Source organism: Fringilla coelebs, assembly GCF_963513975.1.
Source record: "Fringilla coelebs genome assembly, chromosome: 1".
NCBI classification, from domain to species: domain Eukaryota; kingdom Metazoa; phylum Chordata; class Aves; order Passeriformes; family Fringillidae; genus Fringilla; species Fringilla coelebs.
This window is the reverse complement of record NC_140028.1, coordinates 136659564-136686811: the sequence shown is the minus strand read 5'-3', so window position 1 is coordinate 136686811 and position 27248 is coordinate 136659564. Positions and strand designations below refer to the sequence as shown.

The 27248-nt window shown below is 39.6% G+C and overlaps 1 protein-coding gene across 1 annotated transcript in view; it reads right to left on the bottom strand.

The window, feature by feature from the left end:
- The window catches only part of APBB1IP (amyloid beta precursor protein binding family B member 1 interacting protein), a gene marked incomplete at its 3' end in the record, with an annotated part of 60730 nt that extends 42165 nt beyond the window's left edge, over nt 1–18565 (bottom strand). Inside the window, exons 1-4 of the mRNA XM_084227168.1 lie at nt 18420–18565; nt 4433–4504; nt 2352–2439; nt 420–712 (exon numbers count right to left, since the gene is read on the bottom strand). Of these exons, the coding sequence (XP_084083294.1) occupies nt 420–712; nt 2352–2439; nt 4433–4504 (453 nt within the window). The 5' untranslated portion in view covers nt 18420–18565. The remainder of the gene's footprint in view (nt 1–419; nt 713–2351; nt 2440–4432; nt 4505–18419) is intronic.
- Between the last annotated feature and the right edge of the window lie 8683 nt (nt 18566–27248).

Sequence of the window (27248 nt, the reverse complement as noted above, 5' to 3'; positions counted from 1 at the left end):
TACAAATGGCACAGACTGCAATGAACACACGTAGTGACATCTTCACAAAGTGGAGCTCACTGGCCATGCTTTGCACTGATGCCAAAACCAAGCTCTCTATAAGAAGATATTAACTGATCAGTGCTTCTTAAAAGAATTCAGTGATAGATTTTCTGTTACAATAAACCATTTCCAATGATTATGCCTGTACTGGGCAATCAAAATGATGATTAGAAACATGAAGGAATGGGCAATAGGTCAGGGAACAGGCAGAAACTGCTGAGGCCACAACAGCAGAAATTTCACTCCAGATTTCATCATTGCAGAACCCACCCAAGATGCATCTACCTGAGAGATCCGCCAGTGTTCCAGTGCCAGATACCACTTGCAAAATGAAAAGAACCAGTGAATGTTTAAAATAAGGTTTGACCCAGACTTACCTGAGTAAGTGATTCAGGAGGAGGTGGTGGTGGCGGTGGTGGAAGTTCTGGTTCAGGGTCTGGAGGTGGAGGGGGCAAATTATCCTCACACAGTCCAGTAATGGCAACATAGGGACTTACTTTAGAATAAATGTCATTGTTCAAGCCTGTTGAAGGCTGAGTGACTGTACTTTGCTGGTTGCAATAAGATGTTTTCTGGGCTTGTAAAGTTTTCTGTTCAACATCATTAAGGTCTGCTACAAGATCAGCCATTAAAGCATCCAGGTCTTTGTCCTCTAGGGCATTTAGAGATTCTGTAAAGAGAACCACAGAGAGTGAGTGCAATGCAAAGCACTGTTTCCAGTTCAGCAGAGATTAAATTGCAGAAGGCATGGTTACAGGGTCATAGGAAAGGAAACAATGTTTTACGTGGGTTCAAGAAACAAATGTGCTTTCAAAACAGCCATTAATCTGGCCACACTGAAGTTCAGAGTACAAGGAACTCTAGGAATACAAACTAAACAGGACAGGAAGCTTCAGTTCCAGTGGCACAGTCTCAGGCCCTTAGGATGCTACAAACATGGCCCTGATCCAGAAAGGTCACTGGGTACATGCTTAGTGATATGAATGCAAGAAATTCCATGAGCTCCCATTAGGCTGTAAGCACATACATAAATGCTTAGCACACAACAAACCATGTAACTGAGGCCTAGATCAAGAATATCTCCATGTACTATTGCTATTCTACAACTCTAAAATTAAAATGAAGCAGAATCAAAGAATATTAAGAGACAAGAAACTGCATGGTATCATCTGTAGCACAGCAGTAATTGTGTGATCTGTGCATACCACATGGGTGGTACATCACACATGCTTTTGAGGCTCCTTTAAGCAAGGAACAAACAAAAGAGTCTCTTCTAAAAGAAAGTGACTTATAAACCAGATAGAAACATTTTAACTTTTTCTTTCTGATTTCTACTCTGATAGAGTAGAAAATAAAACCCTATACATCCTATCACATGGAATTTGTGGTTGTTTGAACTAGCCATGGTGTAAAGGTATACTGTGGAGTAAAACCCGGTAGAATGCTTTAGCTTTCAGGAAGAGAAGGGTTCTTTAAGATTGAACAGAGTCAATAGTAATTCATGAGATTAGGTGTGAACATGTCACTAGGCCATCTCAGTTTACTCTGCTCCCCCTGTTATGTCAGTATAGTATTTAATAAGTTTTTCTTTATGGTGGGAAAGTTGACTTATGATCCTCCCTATTAACATAGTTCTACCCACTTTGCTGATAGAGTCTTTAGGAAGCCAAACAAGGAACTGATCCTGGGACAAAACCAACTCAGGTTAATGCAAACAACCAGACCTTAGTCAAAAACCCCAAAAAAACTCCCCAAAAAAACCCAAAACACAATCACAAACAAAATCAAAGGAAGGGTTTTTACTTCAAACTTAGACAAATCCCCTCATTTGGTTCGCCATACAGCCTCAAGCAACTGTACATGCAAAGTGACAGTCCAAACTAAAATGAGAATAAGCACTGAAAAGTGGAAGCAGCTGAAGCTGATACTTCCACTGGACAGAAATGCTTATGCAGCTCTGACATCACACTGAGGAACTTTGTCTTTCACCAAGTTAAATCCATACATTAAAAGGGTTACATTTCAGAAAATTATTTGGGAGACTTCTCAAGTTTGTTTTCCTCTGCACTCAGACATTTTTAAAAGTCTGACTTCTATTTGAACTTCTATTTAAATGCCCCCAAAAATTGTTCCCTTTGAAGTTTCCTAAATTGAGACACAAAAATATACCTCCCCCTCCAGCAAACGGGGTTCTTTTGTTTGGTTTGGGGTTTTTGATCAAGGGTACGTAAAGGTTTTCTTCTCATTTGTTGCTGTGAGGTATTTTAAGCAAGTATAAAAGGCATGAAAGAGTCCATTCAGCTACTTACCATTTAAATCTTTAAAACCAACTGTAAAGCTACATTCATTGTTGGACACTTTGGGGCATGGAGGTGGTACAGTCTCCACTCCTAAACTCTGTTAAGGTAGAAGAAAAACAGGTATCTGATGATATTGTAATGCTAATTACTATTACCCACATTAACATTTGAAAACCAATTACCTGAATTTATCCAATGAAATAAATTCTTCTTCAAGAACAGATTGACACACACTGGTCTCTGAGATTATGTTGGACTAGTAGACTAACTAGGGCCAGGACAAGGGTTCAAGCACTGTCTCACAGTCATGGCAGGGGATTTGCTTCTCAGTCCAGTGCTGATGGCAGCAACTCCTGTCAGGCAATGCCTAGGTGTGGTGTGGGGAACAGCAGAGAACTGGACTGTTTCTAATGGAGACAGTGGGCAAAGACCGATTTTCAGCTTCCTTGGGTTTTTTGAAGGGGGGTGTGGAAAGAGTTTAACTGTGTACACATTTGAGCAGCAGTGTAACTTTCTTCCCAGAATGCTTTATTTACTAATATAAATGAAACCTAGCTGTTGCTTTCTCCTATTGGTTGAAAAAATCAAACCCCAAATACAACAAACAAAACCCCATGCAATTGCAATGTAAACTGTAAACAGAGATTCCTGGTTTGCAGCAGAAAAGGCCAATTCGGAATTTTCATTTATTTTTCAGCCCTGTTACACCATGTAGAGGTACCTCTGTGTGCTTCTATCATTTACACTTACTTTAGGAACTGATAGAATGGTGAAAAAGTGTGAAAAACTATCTACAGTCTTGCTTTGAAAGTTAAGAGTCGGAGGGAATTAACAGATCCAGTTCAGTTAACTGAAAGTCTTCAGGCTTTCAGACACCCCTGCCTCCTTCTCCTACACCAGGCTGATGTGAGATGTGATGCCAGAACTTTAGAGAGGAGGAGAAGCCTGTCCCAATTTCAGGAGCACCCCATCCCACCCAGTACTGCACCAGGGAGCATAGAGCCGAGAGACTCGTTCTCTTACACTCTTTGCACCACTGCTCTTGTAACACTGCTGTGTCCAGTCTGAGGAGGTAAAATTTATCACAAGCAGTCTTTTGTTCTTTTGAAGCCATAATAATGAAATGAGATTACCATAAATCCCTCCATATATATATAAATACATAATAAATATGCACATTTACAAAAAGCCCTAAAGAGCAGAAAGGCTACCGAGGGACAAGGTATTGTGATTTGACAGCTAACAACACCATGTGAAATCTTGGCTTTCACCCAGTTTAAACACAATTTCTATTCTGTGCCTCAGAATTATTGGTATTTATTTTGTCAAGCACTGGCATTCACCAAGAAGAAAGACTCCCTCAAAACAGAGGCTGTAACCAAACTCACACATCCAAGATGACGACTTAAGTGTTTTCAATCATTCACTTATTAAAATACAACAAATTAATTCCCTTTATAGATTTTTTTTCTAGAAATAAAAATTCTCCTTTCATCAGCTTTTGTGGGAAGTATTTCATGATTAGAGCTTTAGAAAAAGGCTCATGCTGTTTTATACTCTCAAGAGTATATTCTGTATTGGAAACAAAAGCTCCATGAATTTTTGAATGCTACCCTCACTGAAGCTTAATATTTTGCCATATCTAAAGAATCCTTTAAACATATATTCAAAATGTTGCTTTCATTTCCAAAGTTCACATTTGACACTCAGGCTACATCCCATTTCCCCATGTATGCTAAGCATTCATACCTGAAAATTCAGACTCAAACTCTTCCTGTTTTCACAGAATCCTTTAATTTCTTTGGATCAAGTCCAGAGGAATTTAAATTGCTGGGCTGGGGTTTTTTTCAGAAAATATCTTTCACAAGCAGTTAGGTCTCTTTAACAACCTACCCTGTACTGATATTACCTTATTCTTTGGGCCACTTGTTTTAACTTTCAAGCAGAGAAATTTAGATGAAGGTTTACCACAGTAATGTAACTGTATTTATTCAGAGTGGAAGTGCATGAAAAATGTAGAATAGTTCCCTGTTCTCTCTAACACATAATAGCCACTTTTCTAATCTTGATGGAAAAAAATAATTATTTACCTGAGTCAGCATGTCCATCTCCCCAAGTAAATTGCTGAACATTTCATCTATATCATCACAGGTTTGCTCCATCTGAAAAAAATAAAACAAACCACAAACAAGAAGTTCATTGCAGTTCATTTCCAAGTCAGCAATGGTCAAAACCAGAAGCTACAAAATGCTCTTTCATATTATGTTCACAAGTAACTTTAAAACAATTGCTCATGACTTGCAAAACCCTGAATCTATACCTTAGAAGTATCTACTAACAGTTCAGAACCCTTATGCTGTATATGCTAAAACACACACTTCAGATCTATGCTCATAAGAAATTCCAACTACCTCCTTTTATCATTTACATTTCATACAAAGTCACCTGCTAATAAACCATGGTTGTATCTTAAACATTAAAAAAATGCAGCCTGTGAGAGAGAGAGGGAAACAAAGTTTGATGGTGAGAAATTCCTGAACGTTTCACCTTGAAAACCTTTTTTCTTTGGCTTAGATAACTAATACTACAGGAATTTATTTGGTGTTATCAGGTTATGGTTATGTGACCAACTTTTTGGCTCAATATTTCTCCATTTTTCTTTCAATTATTACTGCACTGAGAGAACTCCAGTCTTACCTAACCTCAAGAGATGTGAGGAAGCACACTGAGACAAGGAAAATGGGTACAAGCTGCATGACTATCGGTGGCAGCGCTTGTTGCAAGAGGGCAGTGTGAGGACAGGATCCCACACCAGTGGTGCTCAGCTATGGGGAAGGCACAGCTTCTGTAATAATCCTCCTCCTCCTCATAAATCCGTTCCTTTGCAGGGAAAGAAGCAGTGTAAAAGGGTATCTGCCATGCAATGCTACCAGAGACAAGGACTAGAAACATCATTTTATGCAGGGCTCAAGCCTGCAAAGGAATTGAGAACTGTGGCACCAAACACATAAAACCAGGGTTCAAACTAAGGCCAAACTAAACATGTAAGCAGTCCTATCAGTTCTCTGGGTTTGTGAGCTCCTGTCCTGGATTTTGTGACAAGGTTTGGGGCATGGGGGGGCATGGCTGCAGTGGTGACTTCTGTGAGATGGAAGTTCTCCCCACGTCAGAGAGGGGCAGGAGTTTATGGTGGCTCCAAGACTTGGTGCTGGCCAAAGCTGAGACCATTGGCAATGCTGGTGGCACCTCTGTGACAAGGCACGTAGGATAGGGTAAAAAATGCTGCACAGCAGCTGTGGAAGAGCAGAGGGAAAATATAAACTATATAACCCTGCAGACCCCAAGGTCAGTATTGAAGGAGGAGAGATGTCCCAGATGCTGGAGCAGAGATTCCCCTGCAGGCCATGGTGAAGCAGGTTGTTCTCCTGCAGTCCATGAAGGACCATACCAGAGCAGATATCCACACTGCAGCCTCTGGAGATCCTCCTGCCACAGCATGTGTCATCTTGTTTTGTTTGTTTGTTTGTTTGTTTTTATTTACAATCAGAGAAAAAAACATATAACCTTTCAAAAATATTTTTTGGGCTGATAATCCTTCTTATTTATGTGCTTCAGTGAAATCCCCATAGCAAGGGAGCGAATGGGGCCTTTGTTAGAAAATACTAGAAAAATCTTCAAAAGTACATCAAAATCTTGCTCTGATGCAGAAGTAAAGTAATCATGTGTCTGCAGTCTGGGTCACTGGTAGGACCTGTGACCCCATGAAGGACCCACACTGGAGCAGGCTGCTCCTCTAGGACTCTACCTTGTGGGAAGGGATCAGGCTGGAAGTGCTGTTGAAGAACTGCAGCCTGGGGGAAGGTCCCAGGCTGAAGGAGTTCCTGAAGGACTTTCTCCCTTGGGAGGGTCCCCATGCTGGAGCAGTGTGACGAGGAAGGAGCAGCAGAGGTAAAGCATCATGAACTGACTGCAAACCTCACTCCACATCCCCCTGTGCCACTTGAGTGCGAAGAGGTAGAAGAGTTGGGAGTGCAGCTGAAATTGGGGAGAAGGGAAGGGTGGGGTGAAGATCTTATTAATTTTCTTCTTATTTTGCATTATCCTACCATCTCATTAACTGGCAATATGTTAATTTAACTTCCCTATGTTGAACCTGTTTTGCTCAAAGGTAGTTGGGAAGTGATCTCCCTGTTCTTACCTCAATCCATGAGCTTTCCATTGTAATTTCTTCCCCTGTTCTGCTGAGGAGGGGAAGTGACAGAGCACCTTGGTAAGCACCTGCTAGCCAGCCAAAGGCAACCAACCACAGCACCGTAGGAGATGAGAACCAGGCTGATGCAAGAAACTGAGGACAGGAACAATTCTAGCAGCTGTAAAGACTGGTAAGAAAAGAAAACCAGCAAGTTTCCTGTTCTTCAGTCTTTATGCTTTTCCTTTAATAGAGCATCTTGAGTCATGTAACTGTTCCGTGGATAAATGATAAAGGTCACTAAACCCTTTAATCAGTATCTGTTTTTTGAGAATTGTGATGTAACTAAACAAGGCATGGCAACCAAGAACTGAACTTTCAACTTTCACATTTCTCTCATATCCCAGAAATCAAAGACAAAGATTTGGGAACTGAATACTCTCAAAGTCATTTTAATAGGATGTGGTTGACAGAGCTGAGGGCAACCGTAGCCCAGCCATGGAGATTGCAAAGCTCTGCCCAAGGAACAAAAACCACACAGGACTGAGTGTGTGGAGAGTTTAAGTCCTCTTATCTGCTTCCTTTCCAGCTGCCAAATCCACACTGGATGGCTCACTCACTCACTCTGTACCACACTCCTCACACATAGCCTTGCACACAACATTCTGGTTTTGTAGACTCAGCTGTATGCTGGTGGCATATGATTACTGAATCTTAATTCATTTATTTGAATCAACAGCTGTGTAGCTTCCTACACACCTGGCACTTGGAGAATCAATTTTCATAAAAAAGGCTAGATCAAATGGCACTTATTTGATCAGGCAGAGCGAAGATACATTTGTTATGTGACAAAAAATGGAGCAGCAGTTCATACTGACAAGTATCTCATCAATGTTTAAATAATGCTGAATAATTTTATGTTTTCCTGTTTTCTGATTTAGGAGATCAAAATATCCTCTAAGGAAATCTTATCAGTTCTAGTTATTTGTATGTTTTTGGTAGATTTTTTAAAGCACTAGCTACATCAGCTTTCAGGAAAAGATTCTCATACAAGTTCTTTTGACAAACTGAAATCCTCCTTTACTAAATTTTTACAGAATAGAAACATAAAAATGGCAAAAAATTACTTGACTTGTAACCAGTTGCAAGTTCTTATCATGAGGAGTAGTAAGAATTGTCTAAAAAGGTAAAAATCAAACCTAAGGACCCTCCTCAGTAATTAACAACATAAACAAAAAAGATAAAGTCATGTTGTCAACAAGCCACTGCCTGTACTGGTATTTTATTTTCTCTGGAATTTTTATTGATTTGGTTTAGGAAGACAAAATTGTTATCATAATCAACAAATATGCTGAAATTTTTTTTATGTTAAAACACACTGAATGGTCTATTAAATTAATATAAGAACTCTACATATTCACCAAAGATCTTGCCAAGACCTAGAACACCTTAAGACACTGATATGAGTACCCATTACATGGAATTGCAAAAGACTGTCCATACACTCTTCTTCTCTCCACTTATATCCATTTCTTTTATTTGATTGCCACAATAGAAAGAAACAGATAAGAAAACTTTCAGATTTGGAAATTATCCTGTTGGATGTTGCTGCATTTTGTATCAGCAAATTTTTCAGAATTTTACAAAGAGCCTTGAACTTATTCAAACCAGAAATTCAAGGTGAAATAACAAAACAAAGGAAAAGATTTAGGAAAAAGCCCAGAAGAATACTGAGCTTCATACCCAGTCCTACTCTACTGTAACTTTTCCATCAGGTTTTTCTTTATTCTGTACTCATACTAAGAACTCTTAAAATCACTACTGACTACAATAAATCAAACAGAAAAAACCCCTAACCAAATAGAACAGTACTTGAAGTTTCCCAGACTAGGCATAAGATTTTAAACAGAGAAAAAAAGTTACAGAGCCATGTCACGTAGGTAAGACAGAGAAAAGAGAAGGAAGAGAAAAAACCCCAGAATTTAAATAAAATTAGAAATTGTGGTTGTCAAAAAAAACCCAAGCTGAGAAGGGCATTGTGGGAAGCCATATATGTGAAATGTAACGTATTTTTAAAGTGATTTTCAAACTGATGCCTTCTAGACAGTAGCACAGTTAAAAGTACTCCTCGATTTTTATTTCCCCCTTTTCACATTCTCAAATCTTCACTAAGCTCTTATAAAAAACTTTTTTTTAAAATTTCATTTTATTTAATACTCCTACCTTTTTCATATCTAAGAGATTGGGACATTTTCTCTTCAACTTCTTATTCCAACTACCAATGAGTCTCACTTTTAGTTTAGGTAATACGTAAATATTGACTCATTAATTCACCCCACTACTTAACAGAAGTCCTGCAGAACCACTGGATCTATTAATTTTTTTTACCTTCCCAATTTAGATAGGAAATTGAATTGTTTGATAGAATCTTTAACACTCCATAGGAAGAGTAGAAGCAGTGGTACAAAATTCACCCTGCTTAAAAAAAAAGAACCTATTTAAAAATGAAATGAAATCTGGAAAATTGACCATACAGTGTACTTTAAAAAACCCCAGATATAGTACAATACCAAGCAGAGTTTGAACTGTTAGTATTTTAGTATATGGTTGTTCTGAAAAATACTCAAGCTGGTATCTGTTAGATCACTCAGGAAGAGCAGCTAAGTCACACGGTAACAAGGCCTCTGTACTGAGGAAAGCTGTAATGCAGCAGACAGGAAACACCAAAACATTATCATCTCAGCAGTTTAACCAACAGAAAAAATGAAGAACACCACGATGCCAGAAGATGAAGACTTGAGTTGATTCATGCTATGAACAGTATCAGGAACCAGCCCACTTAGTGATTTGGCACACAGTTACAGACACACTCATTGTGTTCAAAGTATTGTTGCTATTCTTAAACTGCTACACACGTAAGTAGCAAGGATAAAAATACATTGAGTATATCTTGAAAAGTCACACAGAAACATCAAAAGCACACCTTCAGGTCCTAGTCTCTGCACTACAGTGTAAATGTCAGAGCACCAGGACTACCAAAATGAACGCTTTGACTACCCCGGTGACCACTAACAGCAGAGCAACCTCCTGCTATTGCTTAATGCTTAAATGCTTTCTGGAGTAGAATGAAAAAATCTTTAATATTTTAGAGAGACTCCCTCAGGAGTGAATTGCTCAAATCAGAGATTCACCCTTGTGTACTACAGACTATACAAAGTGGATCATCCCACAGCAAAGACAGAAGATGGAAGAAAACTAGGGAAGCATGGTGAAAGTGATAGAGTCCCAGCATAAAGTGAAAAGATGGAAAGAGAACAACTGATTGTCACAGAAAACAGGTATGAAACCAGTGCAATTTAAAAAATGCACCAAAACCTAGGGGAAAGTTGCTGAGGCACCATTTCATCCTAATCTAAACACAAATTCAATGGGGTAGTAAATGAAAGTCCAAATAACTGTTCCAAGGAAACATGCACGGCGTACCTGTGAAACTCATCATCAAAACTGGTGAGTAAGCAAGCTGAGAAGCTGGTTTTCTCTGCATGCAGTTGTAGGTAGAAGTGCTAGCATAGCAGGGAGCTTCATGCAAGGATGATGAACCTCATGTTTTAAGACCTAAAATAAAGACTCCACTGATTTGGAACCAGAGTAAAGCTTTCATGACAGACAGGTTACACCATACCTTCCAGCATGAGATTCTTGCCTCTTTCTGAAATACCTGATGGGAATCACCTTCTGGCCAGATGGACTGCAGGTCTGAAACAGATCTAACTAGGTTCCTCACAGTGATTTTACAGCTAGATGTCAAAGAAAATCTCATACTACACATGTCTCTCATATACCTAAGTGAGCCAGGATGGAAGTTCCTTAACCAGCTATCTCATCACTTCTAGTAAAAAATCCTTAACAGACATTTAGGCCCACTTTTATGAAGTAAAGTACAAGAGAACATCTGCCTCTGCAGACTTCAGTCTAGAGGAACATAATCCAATTAGTTACAAATTCTAGTAGATACTAAGAATGGAAATTGAAGTTTTGGACTGATACAACAGAAATGGTAGCTGATCTCAAGGTTTCAAAATCACAATCAAATTAGCTAATTAGCATGTTGAATTTCCTCTTTCTTACCTACATGACATGGCTCTGTAACTCTCTTCTGCTTTAAAACTAGCTCATATTTTGAAAAGCATGGATCAAAAGAAATTAGACTGCTTCCTGCACTGTACTTACCTAGCATTGATAAGCACAGTATTTTCCAATAAAAAGCTTGCACACACTGATAATTTTGAAAGCAGTTTTTTACAAATATTCACTATTCTGGGAAATGTGGTGTGCCAATAACTGTAGGCTTATCTGCAGCTGAAGTTACACTGCATATTTATCTCAGGGATGGTGTGACATGCTATAACTCCATTCATGAGGGAATAAAAGTGACACACTAACACACAAGTAGCTTCAGGAAGACTGTACAACTGCAAAGTATCCTTATTAGATAATGAATGAATGACATGTGGCTTTGGATTAACATTAAAGTGGCAGATAAATACAATCAAGAGAGTCCTACTCTAATGTTAACGTGGGCAACTAGAGCTCATATTCTACTAATTCCCACTTTTACCCACGCAGCATCACCCACCCAGAGGTAAACACAAACATTGTTAGATAAAAGCACCCAAAACTCACAGATTCTACTCATGTTTCACATAAATTTTAACTATGTCATTTTTACAATTAAAACTGTTGAAAGCTTGATCACTTTTTTGCCATTTTGGAAATACACAGACAGGAACAACCTACAGTGAGGACTGATTTTGGAAGAAGTCTTTATTAGTCTAAAAGTCACAGATTTCACAGACCTGAAAACTACACTGTTTCACTTAAATGATGGTAGCAGTTGTATTTGACACTTGCTTTGCCAAGATGATAATAATTATTTAAACACTACAGGAATTTCTATGCCATCTTTTTCAGTGATATTTGAGTACTCCATTTTCAGAGAGAGTGTCAGAGGGGGTGAGGAGGATGGGGAGAGACAGACAGACATTAAATATGTTTGTAAAGCACCACAGGATGCTGAGTGGGGGCCATCCTCCAGATGCTGCTGCCTCAGCATCCATCACCTCTGTGACTGATCCCCACCATCCCCAGCCTTCCCCTCTCCCCTCCATGCACTGCCCCAAACACATATTGTTTTTTAACACCCTTGTCAAGAGTGGGGTCTGGGAGAGGCAGCTGTGGGTCTGGGAGAGGCAGCTGATGGCAAGATTACTGAATGGTCACTGTGGCTCACTTAAGTGAAGCTGAAAGGAACAAGGGACTACCTAAAACCTTCCCCACAGTATGTAAGGAAGAAGTTACTCAAGGCCAGAGGAGGGGGTTAGCAAAGGGCTCCTCTTCTGCAAGAGGACAGGAAGAACATTTAACCTCTGGCTGAGGTAAAGGGGCATAGAGGGATATGGCATGCAGGCTGGGTGCAAGACTCCTCACTAAGACCCTCTCCCCAGCAGCTCTCAGGCACACTCACAGCCTGGATGCTGGGCTCCAGAAAATGTAATCCCAATATACTCAAGCATCTGGGGAACTCTGAGTTAAAAGCATCTTATGAAATGTGGGGGAAAAAACCAACCCAGTTTAAAGCACATGTGCAAGGAGGAGAAAGCTTGGGAGCAATTTCTTTGTACCAGAACTGCACTTTGTATCTTCCTGTCAGCTCCCAGAGGGGATTGTTTCCATGGAAATCAAAACAGCGCCACTTCTGTTCATTTTTATACAGTATCCTCATACCAGTCAATGTGCTTCAGTCTGGCTTGTGGGTTTAAGAACATTATAGAAATACAGCTACAGTTTCAGTCATCTTTTTCTTTTGTCACAGAACGATTTACTGCAGAATGGTCCAGTCTGGGGACTTTCTCCTTATGATCCATACAGGCTGCACAGAATGAAATGGTAGGAGAAGACATATTTCCAGCCCTGTGCTTTCACCCAGACTCGTAAAAGAAACAATTCCCTATTTTGTGCCAGATTAATGATACACAGGAACAATTTGTCCATTCTGCCAACATATCTTCTCCTGGAAAAGGCAGAAGGCTGGGTGGAAGTGTGTCCCCTGAGCTCATGAACCAACAGCCTACCCAGACCCATCCATTTTGAGTTGATAACATATCTACCTCAGCTCTACTCAGGTATAGACAGCTTCAGACATACAAGTTATCAGAACTCAGAATCAGAACCTCAGTTTTAGGTTCCCTCCTTCCCTGTCACGATGGCAGGGCAGAATAGCAAAAGAGTAATGTAACCCTGAGTAACAGAAATTTATAGTTTCTACATTCCTTCCCATAATCTGCAGCTTGTTGATGTTGGTGCAATGCTCTCCTTCCTGTTTTTTTTCCTGTTACCCAACACTGCTGTCCAGAACTTAGATGACAACAAGAGACCTGTCTTCTATTTTAAACAATTGCCAGCAAAACACAATAATGCAATTTTGATGTTTAGCTTCACAATCCATGAAGTAGGCTGATACCACATTAATAGATTGTCTAACCAGCAGAAAACAGTAGACAAGGAAGCCCACAGATCAGAGAGGAATGCATACAGGGGGGTAAAATGAGGGAAAAATCCTTTCCCTCCTCAATTCCCTGTAGAATCAAGAGATGTTGAAAGTGTGGAATAGTGAAAATAATAGCATAAACTTAGGAAGAGAAAAAAAGGAAAGAAAAGTTACAGTGCCAAATTTGAGTGCAGGAACTGCTATGCTGGATAGCCAATGGCTCAGCTTTTCCAACACTCACTTCCTCCCACAGTGAACCCCTAGCTAAGTACAGGATATGCTACAAAGGTCCATGACACAACTGTCTCCCCATACAAATAACTTATTCCTATGACCTATCATTGGCAAAGGTCTAAATCACCATTTTCTTTCTTGTAATCACATGTTGGTTCTACTGCCAGAAATGCTTAAGAGATGGCACACAGGGTATGGGAAAGGAACACTGAAAAAGGAAAAGACATAATATGCTCTTACAGTAAGATGAAGCAAATGGATGAATTTGTAAAAAATTTATTGAATCCATCTGCTTATTTTGTACAAAGTTCATATATTAAAATAAATAAAGCAAGTAATACTTTAATATGGATTTATAGATATTTCAACAAAGTACCTTGCTCAATAACAGAGTGAGTAGTAGAAAAATTAAATTAAGATTTTTTTACAAATCCCAGTTTTATTACTGACTGAAGTGTCAGGTACAATTCCAAGGCCCACTGCTAACTTTTCACCTAGCAAATTTGCTTTGTTCAGTCTATACAACGCAGTGATTACATGCAGCTTTAAGATGAAGGTTTCAGATGAAGATGTGTAAGGAAAAGTGGAAGCCTGGAGTCCCCACAGAGAGAATGTTGTATTGGTATGGCAGTAGTTGCTTTGTCTTAACCCAGAGAGCCCTGAACTGAGAAGAAAATGCACCAAAAGGAGAAGAATCTTGTGACATTTCCATTCTTACATTTCTTTAAGGTTTTCCATGAGAAGGAAATGTCACTGCCTCCCTCTCTTTTTTCCCTCTGAAGTGGAGGAGGGGTGGAACAACGCTGATCTGGTCACAGCAACTCCATCATGACACAGGGGAGACAAAAGAGACCAGTCTCATGACAGGTAAGAAAGGCTTTGCTGGATTTCACGCAAGAACATAGCCCCCATGGGACAGAACTGCACTTAAGTTTACGATGGGCTCCTTCCTAGAACTGGCATCCAAAGCCACTGGCTCATTAGTATTTGCTCTCTCAAACATTAGGTCTGTCACCTTCTCCTCAGTCATGAGGTATGGTCACTAAAGGACAAACCTAAGCTGTAAGTACAAGTGCATGTGAATGTAATCTGTGTTCATGGTTTTGGCACACATTCTTGCTTGGTCAAGGCTACCTCAGGTACTTATGTTCTCCAAGGCCCATTACAGCAGATATTTCAAATACACTATTTCATCAAAAAACAAAGAGAACAGTAATATATATTTGACTAGGGGGTTATTTTTGTGAGTGTTTTTGTCTTGTTGGTTTTTTTGTTTTTTTTTTTTTTAATTTGCAATTGGACAGAAAAACATACACCCTTTCAAAAGTATTTTTTGGGCTGATAATCCTTCTTATTTATGTGCTTCAGTGAAATCCCCACAGCAAGTGAGGGAATGGAGCCTCCCAGTACTGTTAGAAAATACTAGAAAAATCTTCAAAAATACATCAAAATCTTGCTCTGATGCAGAAGTAAAGTAATCATGTGTCTGCAGTCTAGGTTACTTGAAGATGCACCGAGGGTACCAAAATGGATCAACTAAGGCCACCAAGGAGCATGTTTTCATTGCTGCCAACATGGACTTTATGCCAACAGTTGAAATTATGATTCTGCTGAGCTTCTTAACTCTCCTGGTGAGTTGCCTTTGAGGCAGACACATCATTTTGCCTAAAACTGGGACTATAACGGTAATTTGCCATTTTTATCAGCAAAAGCATCCAGTGAATGCCTGTATGATTGATTTGAGCTCCTAGTGATTCTCTCTATGTTTGATGGACCAGCAATGCTGCTAAAGGCAGATTTGCTCCCCTTCCATCCTCACTCTTCCTGACAAGTGAAGGTACAATGACAAGATTTTCACCAAAATATTTACTTTATCAGTTGGATTGTCTGAGGACAAATGAGGACCTTCCGTTGGTAGTGCCACCAACCATGCAGGGTGTGGTCATCACTGATAGCAGACCCAGAGAGTTTTATCCCTCAGTACTGATGTCACACGGCAGACTTGTGCATCCGCTGCTTTAGACGACAAGCAAATACAGAGTGAGAGCAAAAATGCAAATGCACTGGGATGTATCCAGTGCAAAACTCCTATCAGATGTGATTTTGTTTGCATTTCTAAATGGAGCAGCAGAGAAAAATTTGTTTTGTATATACACTGAAGGTCGTCCTTCTTCTAGGATTCATAATGCATCTACTCCCCAAAATACTCCTAATACTTCTAATGACTTTAGTCTTTATCTATTTGAGCCTAAATTCGTATCATGCTGAATCAATGTTCAACAAGAAGAAACAGAGCTGTGTGCAGGCTGGAGTAGCTCCTGGCAGCAAAAAAATATGAGAGCAATTAGCTAGCCACAAACCTAAAAGGTCACTTTACTGGAAGAAAGTCTTTGAAACTAATGACAGACCTAAAATTTTTGAACTATCATTACCAAACTAGTTTGTGAATTCACACAGTAAAATTTTTAGTCAGATTAAAGTCATCTGTTCTTCCTTTTCATTCAAAATCCAAAAGCAATACAATAAATTGAAACTGAGGGGTGTGAGGAACATACATGCTGCTGTAGTTGCTCATGTGTCCTACAGAAACTTGAGAAGAACCTAGCACCCTGTTTTTTTCACAGTACAACATCTATCTTCTACACTGGTAGCTCTACTGGTATTATCTAGGGTAGCTAGGGACCAATAGGCTGGAAGTGCCCCAAATGCCTGTTTTTCCAAGAGCCATGGAACACTCCTAATCATGGAAAGACATGTGATAGCATTTCTATGATATCTGCATCTGACGTGGTTGTCCTAAGCTCGTTTTAGACAATGAAGGGAAAGGAAGACAATTTTATAGAGCATGATGAATGGCTGCACGGAGATGCAATAGCTGATCCCTCCCTCCACAGGTTGCCCAAGTCCTAGCTCTCTCTTCATCACTTAGGGCAGAGCAAGAGAAGGAAAGCTTTTTGCTTCTTCTTCTTTTTACTGCTTTAAAAGATTTCTTCAAATAGGAAAGGTGAAACACAGCAAAAGCAAAATTTTAATGGGTTGGGAAAATCTTTTTACCTGTAAGAAATCTTGGGGCTCAGTACTGAGCTCAGGTAAATTGTTACAACATCCAACAGGCCCATCTGCTCATACTGTTGCCTTTTTTGTGCAAATTGTTACCCCACCAGATGTCTCTTTACAAATAACAAAGACATCAAGGTTACACCTGATTTACAGGTACATGAACTATGGCGTGTGATCTACTAGCCACTGCCCAAATATAGTGACTTTTGATTGGCAAAAAATCAAACTTTGCTGTAATAAACACACTTGATGACAAAATAAACCAGACTTCAAAAGCATCATACCCTACTTGAAGATACTACACATTGAGAATCACAAATTCCAGCAAGAACAATTAAAACACAATTTACTCAATAATTCCATTGAACCATCAGTTCTTTTGCCTCCAAACACCAGAACAGTCTGTGATACCCACAGGAAGTATTTTTAAAAGAAAGAGAAAACACAGGGAATTATTAAATGTTCCTTTCAGTGATAGTACGTTTTTTCAGTTGTGTTCTCAGATGGATCAGAATTTTCTGAGAATAAAACAAGGACTACTCAGTTATTTGTAATACTCCATTAAGTCAACCTCCCAAATACATTTGTATGCCATATTTCAAACCAAATTATTTCAATTTTTAAGCAATGCTTGCACAAAGCATTAAGGACAATTAAATGTAATAGTCTCCTTAGAAAGCTTACCGGGGAAAACAGAATCAAAGAGGTTCAGCAAAAAGTTTAGCATTCTGTTTTAGACATCAAGCTTTAACTGAAATTCATACTCTTTAAAAAGTTACAAAGTTACCAGAAAAAAACCTGCGGATTTAGTGGAGACAAATGATTAGGAGACTGCACAGGTAGAGCAGGTCAATTGTACAGCTCCCTGGAGCACTGGGGCTCACCTATTTGTCTCTAATGACGCAGATGGACTACATCCAGCCCAACTGCATTTACTGCACTGCTGTGCAGCAGCAGGGAAATTGATTAATGGTAAAACCAACAAATTTCATGTGTGAAATAAGATGGAAGCAAGTTTGGAAGAGATGAGAAAACACACATGCCATGTAATTCATAAAGAGGAACTAGAACCAAAGAGGAAAAATGACTGCCAAAGTTCTGCAAACTGGAGTTCTGAGAGGGAGAGACAAACCGGAGCCAAATTATTCACAGAATCAGAGTCATCTCGGGCAGAAAGTGAGAAGTTTAAAAGTAAAAAAGTTAAGCTGCTAGTTTGGTGGAACTCTGCTTATTTTGTTCGTAGGCTGTATTCCTGCAACAAATTTTTAATGACAGTTAAGACCAGTTAGACAGCTGGATCATATGCTGCCTAAAAGACACCACCGGATACCTCTTCCCAGTGTGATAATGAATGGATTTAATAACCTCTCTTTTGGTGCACGAGGGATTGAAAAACCACCCCAAGCTTGTGGAGATTGCACTTCAGTTACTTCTCCGTGGTATTCAGCTGAGGGTATCCTGCGGGACGCCTCTGAATCAGGCGACACTTAAATAGTTTTTCCCTACAGCACGTGGCCAAAGACCATCGACAGAGAGATGTAAATTGTGTTCCTTAGAAGTCTGTACTGGCTGTTTGGCACCACCTTCTACGCGCTTAGTTTAAGACTCATTCGCGCATCCCCTTGGTGTATTCTCCGTCCGCTTGGTCCGCAGTTCTCTCCCGCCTGCCTTCCCCTTCCTAACGCTGACCCTGAAACGGGGCACTGCGCGTCCCTCGGGATCCCCACCGGCCCCAGGGAAGCTTGGGCACCCCTGCCTTGCAATGATCGACCCCTGCTCACTTCCCCCAGGGAGCGGGCACAGGGAAGGTCTGACCCAGCTTAACCCCGCCGAGGGGAACAACCGGCACCGGGACCCGGCACCGCAGCGCCAAACCGCACGGTCCCGCAGAGCCCGCCGAGGCCAGGCGTGCGGCCGGGAGGGCTGTCCCCTCTGCGGCTCCCCCCGCGCTGCCCGGAGCGGGGCTTGCCGCACCTCCCACCCCGCCGGGAGCCCTCGGGTGCCGGGAGCCCCCGGGGGTCCGGAACTCCCTCCCTGCCCGCTTTACCTTGGCGGATGGGCGGGCGGCGGCTCCGGAGGCTGCGAGGAGGCGCGGGGCGGCTCTGCGGGACCAGGCTCAGCTCGGCTCGGCTCAGTTTAGCTCGGCTCAGTTTAGCTCAGCTCGGCTCGGCTCGGCTCGGCGTAACCCGGCGCTGCCGGAGGGAGGTGGGGCCGGCCCGTCGTGCCCGCAGCGCCGCCCATCGCCCCCGGGCCCGGCCGAGGTCCCCGGGCGAACCCCGGCCGGACTGAGCGACCCGGCCCGGCCCGGCCCGGCCCGGCCCCTGCGCTCCCCTCCCGCGGCCGCTCTCGGCTGGACAGCGCTGTCAGGCGCGCTCAGGTTTTCAAACAGAATTGTGTTTCTTTTCCCGCTCCCTTTAGTAAGCCTACATCTTCTCTAACGTGCAAGGCAGCGAACTGCTTTCATGGCATTTTTTTGTCCCTTCGTACCTTTGGAAAAGGCTTCCTTGAAGGGTACTTAGATTTTATTGACGGAGCAGGAATGATTTTATAACACGTTATATTCCATAAAAAGTTGGGGAGGGAAAAAAAAATCGAGACGTTTCCATCTGAAGTTAAAAAGGCAAATGTCAGAAAATTTAGATTTTGCATACTGTAAGCCATGTGAAAATAGAACACTCTCTTGATTCAAAATTCTGGTTTTGGTACCTACAATTTTGCCAAAACAATGCTTTTAGCAGTTTTTTTTTTCTTCTATATTTAAAGCACTGACAGAAAAGTGTAGTGAAAAAAGGTGAAGATGTCACCATCGCCTCCTTGTGTTACTTCAGCTTAGAGAAGTCACCAGGTAGTTCAGCTTACTCTTGTGCTAATTGGCAAGTTGTATTAAAATTCCAGATTTTGCTCCAAAGCAGCCAAGAAACCCCATGTTTCATTCCTCCAACACTGCTGGAGGTGAAATAATTATAGCAGAAGGATGGTAGCATTTTAAACTACCACCATGTTTTGCACAGCAAATATGTTTCAATGATTTAAGGGGTAGCTGCTTTGAAAAATTCCAGCTGAGACAGCTCAGCCATATTGAAGAATGCATTTAGGAAATAGTGCATTGTTCTGCTCATGTTATTTAAAAACCCAAATTATTACACTGACAAGATGGCTAAAATTTACCAGCCTCTAGTGAGGTCAGAGCTTCATTTTTGGCCAGGCACATGAAAATACATCTAAATTTGGCTAACAGCATTTGTAAAATCATGGACATAGTTATTAAACTACGTCCATGATTTTACATGTCCATGATTAAACTTAAAATCATGGACATAGTTATTAGTTGAGGAACCGGGGAGTCTGAGATTCCATGGATACTGCATATTGTCTTTGCTGACTTTATTTGCAGTTGCTCATTTTGATTTTTGGTATCATTATAGTGCCAAGGCAAAATGTAATTTCAAAAGAATCATTGGAATTTTTTTTTTTCATTTACTCCAAAGTCAATTTTAAAATCAGCACTTAGCACTGAACACTCTGCATGTATAAAGGAGTAATATCGCATGGTGCATTTTGTTGTCAGAAAGTATATTTTTATTTCTGTATATGATCTACCAATAACATGTTCACACCCTGAACACACTGGTGGTTTCACACTTATTTAGCTGTTGTTAAATACATAACCAAAATATTTGTCAAGATAATATAGAAAACATCTATTCTGCTTGTACAAAGTAGCCTTTGTTTGCTCTGTCTCTAGATTTGTTCCTGTCCTCTCCAAGTATCCTGAAAAAAGCTGAGAGAGTTGAATGGCAGTATTTGCATATATTTGCAATATATTTGCATATATTTTGCAGCTCTCCAAAGCTCACCTGGCATTGCCTATAAGAACAACAGTGGAGATAAGAACAGCATACCTCTAGAAAGCAAAGGAAAAGAACAGAAATCCCAGAAAATCTTAAGTGCTATCTATGAAGTTTTTGGTCTGTGTTCAGGAGCATGATGATTGTGCCCCAGTGGGATGGGTGGAGGCCATCACATATTCATAGGGTGGGGGAAATGCTACCACAGATAGAGACTTGATTAACAGTGTGTGTTCTAATGTTAAAGAGAAACAAAGTTTGAGGGAGGAGGGGGTGGAAATAAGTAAAACTTCCTAATTTGTTTTCTGCCAGATGAAATGAATGTGCAGCAGAATTGTTCCCCTGAATTCCAGCCCTACATTCTGCCTGCTCTCCTCCAGAAGCTTTAAATTTTCTAATGGGAAGAGGAGATGTGCACTCCACCCAGGTTACAGTTGGGCGTTTTTCAGCACTGCATGACTCTAGTGCAGTTAGAAATGGCTCTTTTCCTTTGCATATCTTGGGTGAGTAAGTCACCAGATATGCTGTCTTTATACACCCACTGCTGAGGAAGAAAGAAGAGAGCTTTCTTGACCTCTCCAGTTCTTTTGGACTGCATGTCCTAATAATGTTTCTATAAAGCAGCAGATAATTTAGAATTAAAGCCGAACATCTGTTTTTGAAAGAGAACAAAGAGATATATTCCTAGTGTCAGGAAACCAACAATCCCTTGGGAAAAAAACCAAAACATTTTACCATAAATGTGTTCCCTTAATTTTGGTTGAGATCATTTTATACACTGATAATAATCATCTGACTTTGTAGAGACTGACCTTAATTTTCTCTGCAGGGTCAATGAGATAGTATGCTAAGATCTAACCTGCCCAGAGTAATCCAGGATCAGGCCTCAGTGTTATGAATGGAGAGGGTGCAGATATGTTGAATACAGCCAAGCCATTGTGCCCCTGGCCAAGATTAAAAAAGAGAAAAATAAATCGGTGCAATTAATTAGAACTTTTGTCATAGCAAAACACAGTGAATTTAAAAGGTTGTTTGTGTTGTGGTTATTCAAACAAAATAACTTTTGAAGGAATGGAAGTTTTGATCATAGAGTGCAAAGGCATAGATACAAGCTACAAGGCAGGGTTAAAAATATGTGTTTAAGGCAAGTGATATCTAAAGGCTGGAGTATCCTCTTTTCAAGTAGTACCATGCAGATACTGAAAATCTTTTACAATGACTGGATGTTCCTACAGATCCTCAGATAAGTTCTTTCATCACAACACCATTTTTCCAGAAAGCCTTAGGAGATTGCAATTAGTGAGAAGTGACTCACATCACCACAGCAGACTGTTAAGTCAGAGCATTCTGGAAGAATGTTTGGCAATAAGGCCAAAAGTAAAAAGTATATGTATAAGGAAGTAGCAATGACAGGTTTTATATTCTTCCAACATGTATTAATTATATTTAAGGGTGGGTGTTTAATTTGTGATTGTGCAATACAACAGAAGACCTGTAAACCCTAAAACTTCTTTACTAGAAAGATGGAAAGCTCTCATTTAAGAGTTTATATCAAAGAAATTACCAAAAGCAACATTTAAAGAGTCACAGTAAATCAAATTGAAGTACAACTGCATTGTATACAGAAGCTAGTTAACAAGAGTATCATATAAAGTTCTTTAAAATTATAGCAAATTAAGAAGCTGAAACTCTGTGCTAAAGAGCACCCTCACCCTTCTGCCCATCTTCTCTTCCATCCTTTTGAAGGCATCTTTCAGCAAATCAGAACTTAAAATAGAATTATTTCTCCATTACTCTTAAGAGGAAAGCATTGGTTCTTACAGTGGAAAACCAAAAGCAAAACCGACCAGTATCTTAATCTGGATGAAAAGCTGAAGAAGACGTTTTAATCTGAAAATGTTAGCAGTGAAGCTGGCAAACTCACACTTTTAACTGCAGAAAATTAGAAATACTTCTGAAAAGTCTATGATCAAAGCTTAGTTACTAGAATTCTATCCACCATCATAATTTTAAGATGTATTTCCATTTTTCTTTTTCTTCTGTGTATGATAGGGCCTTGACTTAGTCAATGGCTTCCATTTTTGCATGTAGAATATGTTTAGGAAACTATTTAGATATCCAGGATTTATGCTGTTAAAATTTCTCAAAGGTCTTGATTAATAAGTCAGAGATGCCTGAGGGAGACTGTTTTGCTGGACTCAATGAGTTTTAGATCAGAGTCTAAGTTTTCCTGCTCTCACATACAAAAATCATTGTGTACATCCGTATTTCTTCTAACTGTTCGTAGCAGATATCTATATATATCCCTTCCTGTTCCTTGTAGACATCTGTTCAAGTCAGCCCCCTTCTTCACTTGTGAGAGCAGAGCATCCAACATAAATTGCAACTGAGGCAGGAAAAGCCTGACCAATACATCTCATTTATTACCTTTATTAATCTTATGATAAATGAAATCAGCTGCACCCTTAAAAGGAAACCTGTATATGCCATAGCATGGAATATTAAAATCTCATCTAACTTGTTCCAAGACTTGTTATTAACTAGAAAATTGTAACCTGAGGGTCTTCATTTGAAAATGTCAGCATTTATTATTGATATAATTTCTTTAGCTGTACAAAATAGGCTTTTTGATATTGCTCAGAGCAATGTGTGCAAAAGTTAGCTTAATGAGAAGTATCATTTTAGACTGAGCTTTTGATTTTACGAATGCCGTATGTTAGATTTCACATGTATGACAAACTAAGTGTGAAATGAGTAGGGTTTTGAAGCTTCTTACTGAAGTAAATATAAGGTACTTGAAGACAAAGGAAGAGAGAATTATCTTACTTTATTAATAAAAATAAATTAATTCTATATTTTATTAATTTAAAGCTATTCAACCCATTCCTTACTCACTTCTTTCCTCTGGGATTTATTTCCCTATGCACTTTTCTTTCCTGATTGTTAAAATGTTGTAAGCATGCTTAATACAAGTAGAATATTCTTTTGAAGTTTCATCAATTCAAAGGTGGATGTGTTAGATCGTGTGAGAGCAAGCATGGAAATTGGTCCTCTGGTCACACCAGTTTAAACTTTCACCTTTTAAAAATAAAGTTTAAGTGTTGTCCATTACCTGTTACACGTTGACTGTTTCATTACATTCACATGAATATTGTATATTTCCCCATTTCCTGGAGGCCCAGGGAAAGCCTTTGGAACACTTAATAATCTTCTTTTGACAACACAATAGTAGTTGTAGACAACTTTATAGCTTTATTTTGAGATTTTTTTTCTGTTGTTCAGGGTTCAACATAGATTTGTTCCACTCCCTGCCCACTTCCCAGCCATCCATTATTTTCAGAGTGATTACAGTACTCTTTGAGGAGATAATTGTCAGCATTTTCTTGCTGTCAGAAAGTATCTCCAAAATCTGAGTATATATTCTTTTCCTCTCAGCAGGTATTTTTTAAGTACAAATGCCAGGTTACATCTTTTTGCACATTTGATTTTCTGTAGCTGCATGTCAGTATTAGGCTGAAAAGTTTTTTGCTGTGTTTCTGTCACTTAGAGCATGTGTGTAGCGTGTAACATTTGTCCGGATGTAACATGCATGTAGGGTGAGGGACAGCGTGAGGAAAGCTGCACTATAAACTACCTGTATGGTTTTTTCTGGTGTGCAGAAGTGCAAAGTAGAGCTTTTGCATAATCACTTGTTTCCTACCTGTGTAAACACTGTCTGCAAGAAACAAATGGAAACCTTCAGAAATAGTCATCAGAACTATGTTTTACCCATGAAGTTCCCGATAGCTCCTGCAAAAAACATTTCAAGCATGTGGCACTTACTGTTCATAAGGGAGGAAACTAGAAAGCAGAACTTGCTTTCAGACCATGTAGTAAATATGGAAGAAACTGTGGGAAACTATTTTTAAGAGTTTCATCTTCTAGCCCCACCTGAAAGGGAGGTGCATATGAAATTCACAGCTGGAATTTGGCTACATTCAATCCTTCCTGGTAGGTCCCTGTGAGCCAGACCAAGTGGTGTCATAAAAGTGCAAGCTGAGTCTACAGAAAAAGTACATGTAATGCAAAAATTTAAGGCTAAGAGTTTTGTCATACCCTGACAGCTTTGACCTGTCTTGGCCAGCTCAGATTATGTTAGATTTGTGTGAGATACAAGACAATATTTAAACAAATAAATATTCTTTAGTTTCCACCCTACCACCGTACCTTGTATGATGAATCCTGAGAGAAAAGCTACGTGCTAGAGCTTAACACACTGCAGCAGTGGTCTCAGCTTTACATGGCTGCTGATAAATAAGATAGCAAGGGAACTTGTTTATTTCCATATTGTTCATAAAATATTGCCTCCAGAAAATTATAGATTTTCTGAAAGGTAGTATTTACTTTGTTTAGGTAATGTACAGCTGTACTCTGAATATTACTATTAAGAATTTAGAGACCTTGAGCTTTCTATCTTCTCTTTTTCTTCAGTTTTCCATGGCCTATAGTTGGTGCTGGTCTGAAACCAAGTGTCTATGAGTCAAGTAAGAGTCAAGGTGAGACTCTTCTTCAATGGTGTAAAGAAATTACAATAACCCAGCTGTGGCCAATTGTATCACTTTTACTCAAGAAGCATCTCACTTGATCCACAACAGCATAAGACAATGAAAGGTTTACTGGGGTAGAACTAGTAATCTGTGTTTTCCAGATGAAGCTGGCAATATAGTTTTTCCATAGAATACAAGTTGAATATGAGCTCCCTTTGGGTTTAATAGAATCAATAATGTCTAAAAGAGGAACTTGACAATAGCATTGTGCTTTCTCTGGTAGCTTTTCCTTTTTTTAATGTTAGGAGAAGGCAGTGAATTCTCACTTCCTCTCCCTCTCTAACTGAACAACTTATGTTTCTACACTGCACTATTGCAATATAGAGTTGTATTATTTTTAGACTACAGTTATAACTAATATATTAAATGCTGTCATATTTCCCTCATATGATAGCTTGAGTGCCCATTTGTCAACAAAAAATAGCACTGTTGCACAATGATACAGCCATCTGCTGACCAGAACAGAGCTTTCTGGGAGAATAAGGAAACGAGCTTTGAGCCAGCAACAGAAGTTGAAATCATTCAACAGCTTAGGTATTCCAGCCAGAATCACATGCTTTACTGGTCTTCCATGTTCCTGAGGATCAGGGCTCCTGTGTGCTAGCTATGTCCATGGTGGCAATGTGAAGAGCTTGTTGCAGGACACATTAAGGCAAGATGTGGCTTTGGGGTAAAATTTTTGAAGAAAGTATGTCAAATAATATATCTTGAGCTTGAAAAAATTGTTTCTTCTGCTCTAAAAATACAATAAGCATGAAAGATCTTTGGCTGATAAGGTTTCTCTGAAAGTAAAGAGATTACTTTCTCAAACAGGCTTAACAAATAACTTCAAGCTCTTAAACAGTTTTGTCCAGGACTTATTAGACAAGGGGTAGTTTATGGCTGTACTCCAGCAAAGCAGCTGAGGAAGTGCTTGGTATGTACTCATGATCACTCCACCATGTTTGGTGTTTATGCACTATGCTTCTTAATTATGTTGTAGTTCCTGATTCTGCTCCCTTTTTGCCACAGTCACAACATTGGTCTTCATCTCTCCTATTATGTCTGAACATAATTCAGATTGTGTACTCTTCACATTTCACTCTTCAGTAGTATTTTTGCCCATTTTCAAATGAAAATCCTTTGCAGTAGCATTTAGATTATCCCCAGCTGCCAGAAACTTTTCTAAGTACAGGTAGCTGTAGTAGAATAGCAAGTATGTGTACCACATTATCCTGGATTAAAAAAAAAACCCTTTTGCAAAGACTTTTTAGAAGTTTCAGATGTGAAAAATAATATGTGATGGCTGTCCTAAATTTTAATAAATGGGCAAAGAAGAGATGAGGGCTTATGAGTCTATAATGAAAGAGAGGCAGTGTGGAACGTGGAGAGTACATGGAGGAACTTGAAAAAGACCAGTACTTCATATTTGATAGAAGTGGGAAGCCAGTGCCAGCTAAAGAATGCAGAGACAAAATGATACAATTAAAGTATTAGGCCTAGAAAATAATTTTCAGAGCAAGAAAGAATAAATGAGAAGGGAAAGACCCCATCAGGAAACCATGGATAAGGATGTGAAATGAAAGCTTTGCTTCAAGCTTTGACATATGGAAACAGAGCACCTATTTTAGAGGTGCTGCAAGAAAATAATCAGCAATCTCTAGACACAACTGACCTAGGAAAATCTGAGTCAAAGATGATGCCCAATTTACAGCCGAGAAGGAAAACAGGTGGAAGCAAGTATTTTCTTAAATCTTCTTAGGCTCAACTTGAGCTTGAGTTTACAGCTGGATAAAAAGTTGAAAAACATATATTGCAAGTGAACCTGGAACATATAAAAGTACATTCCAAGTAGATTCAGCAACAGACATCCAGTGGTTTTTTTTAAGCAGTCAGTATTGTCACATACATGGTATGCACTTGATTTGTTTCTTTTGAAGACTGTAAAGCAAACTTTGCCTGGGTGGTAAATTGTTGTAAAAGTTATAAGACTTTCAGAGATCAATGCAGCATCTTTAATCATAATTCTCTTCTGTATTCAGGTTTTCCTTTTCCATGCCTTATGATGCATGCATACAAAAGAAACATCCCATTTATGTGAACATACTCCAGAAAAAAGTCTTCAACATTTATAACTTTGCAAATATATTCTTGTCTCATGAAGTGAAGATAGGCTTGCTTGACAACTCTATATACCACTTTTCCTGTGCAAGGATCATATGAAATGAAAAAAAAAATCCTCTTCAACTAAAAAGGAAAATTTCTATAGGTTTAATCTGACTTATGAGCTCCTTTTCCTCTAGTAACTGTGGGTCTCACATTCCTTCCTTCTAAAGGAAACTTGTTCTTTCCCTTAAAGCATATAAACTGATAATAAAGCAAGGGAGATGAAAGTGAAGGACCTCAACATGGATGTGGAAGACCTGAGCTTGAGGTTTTTCAAGTCTGCCACTGGATATTTGT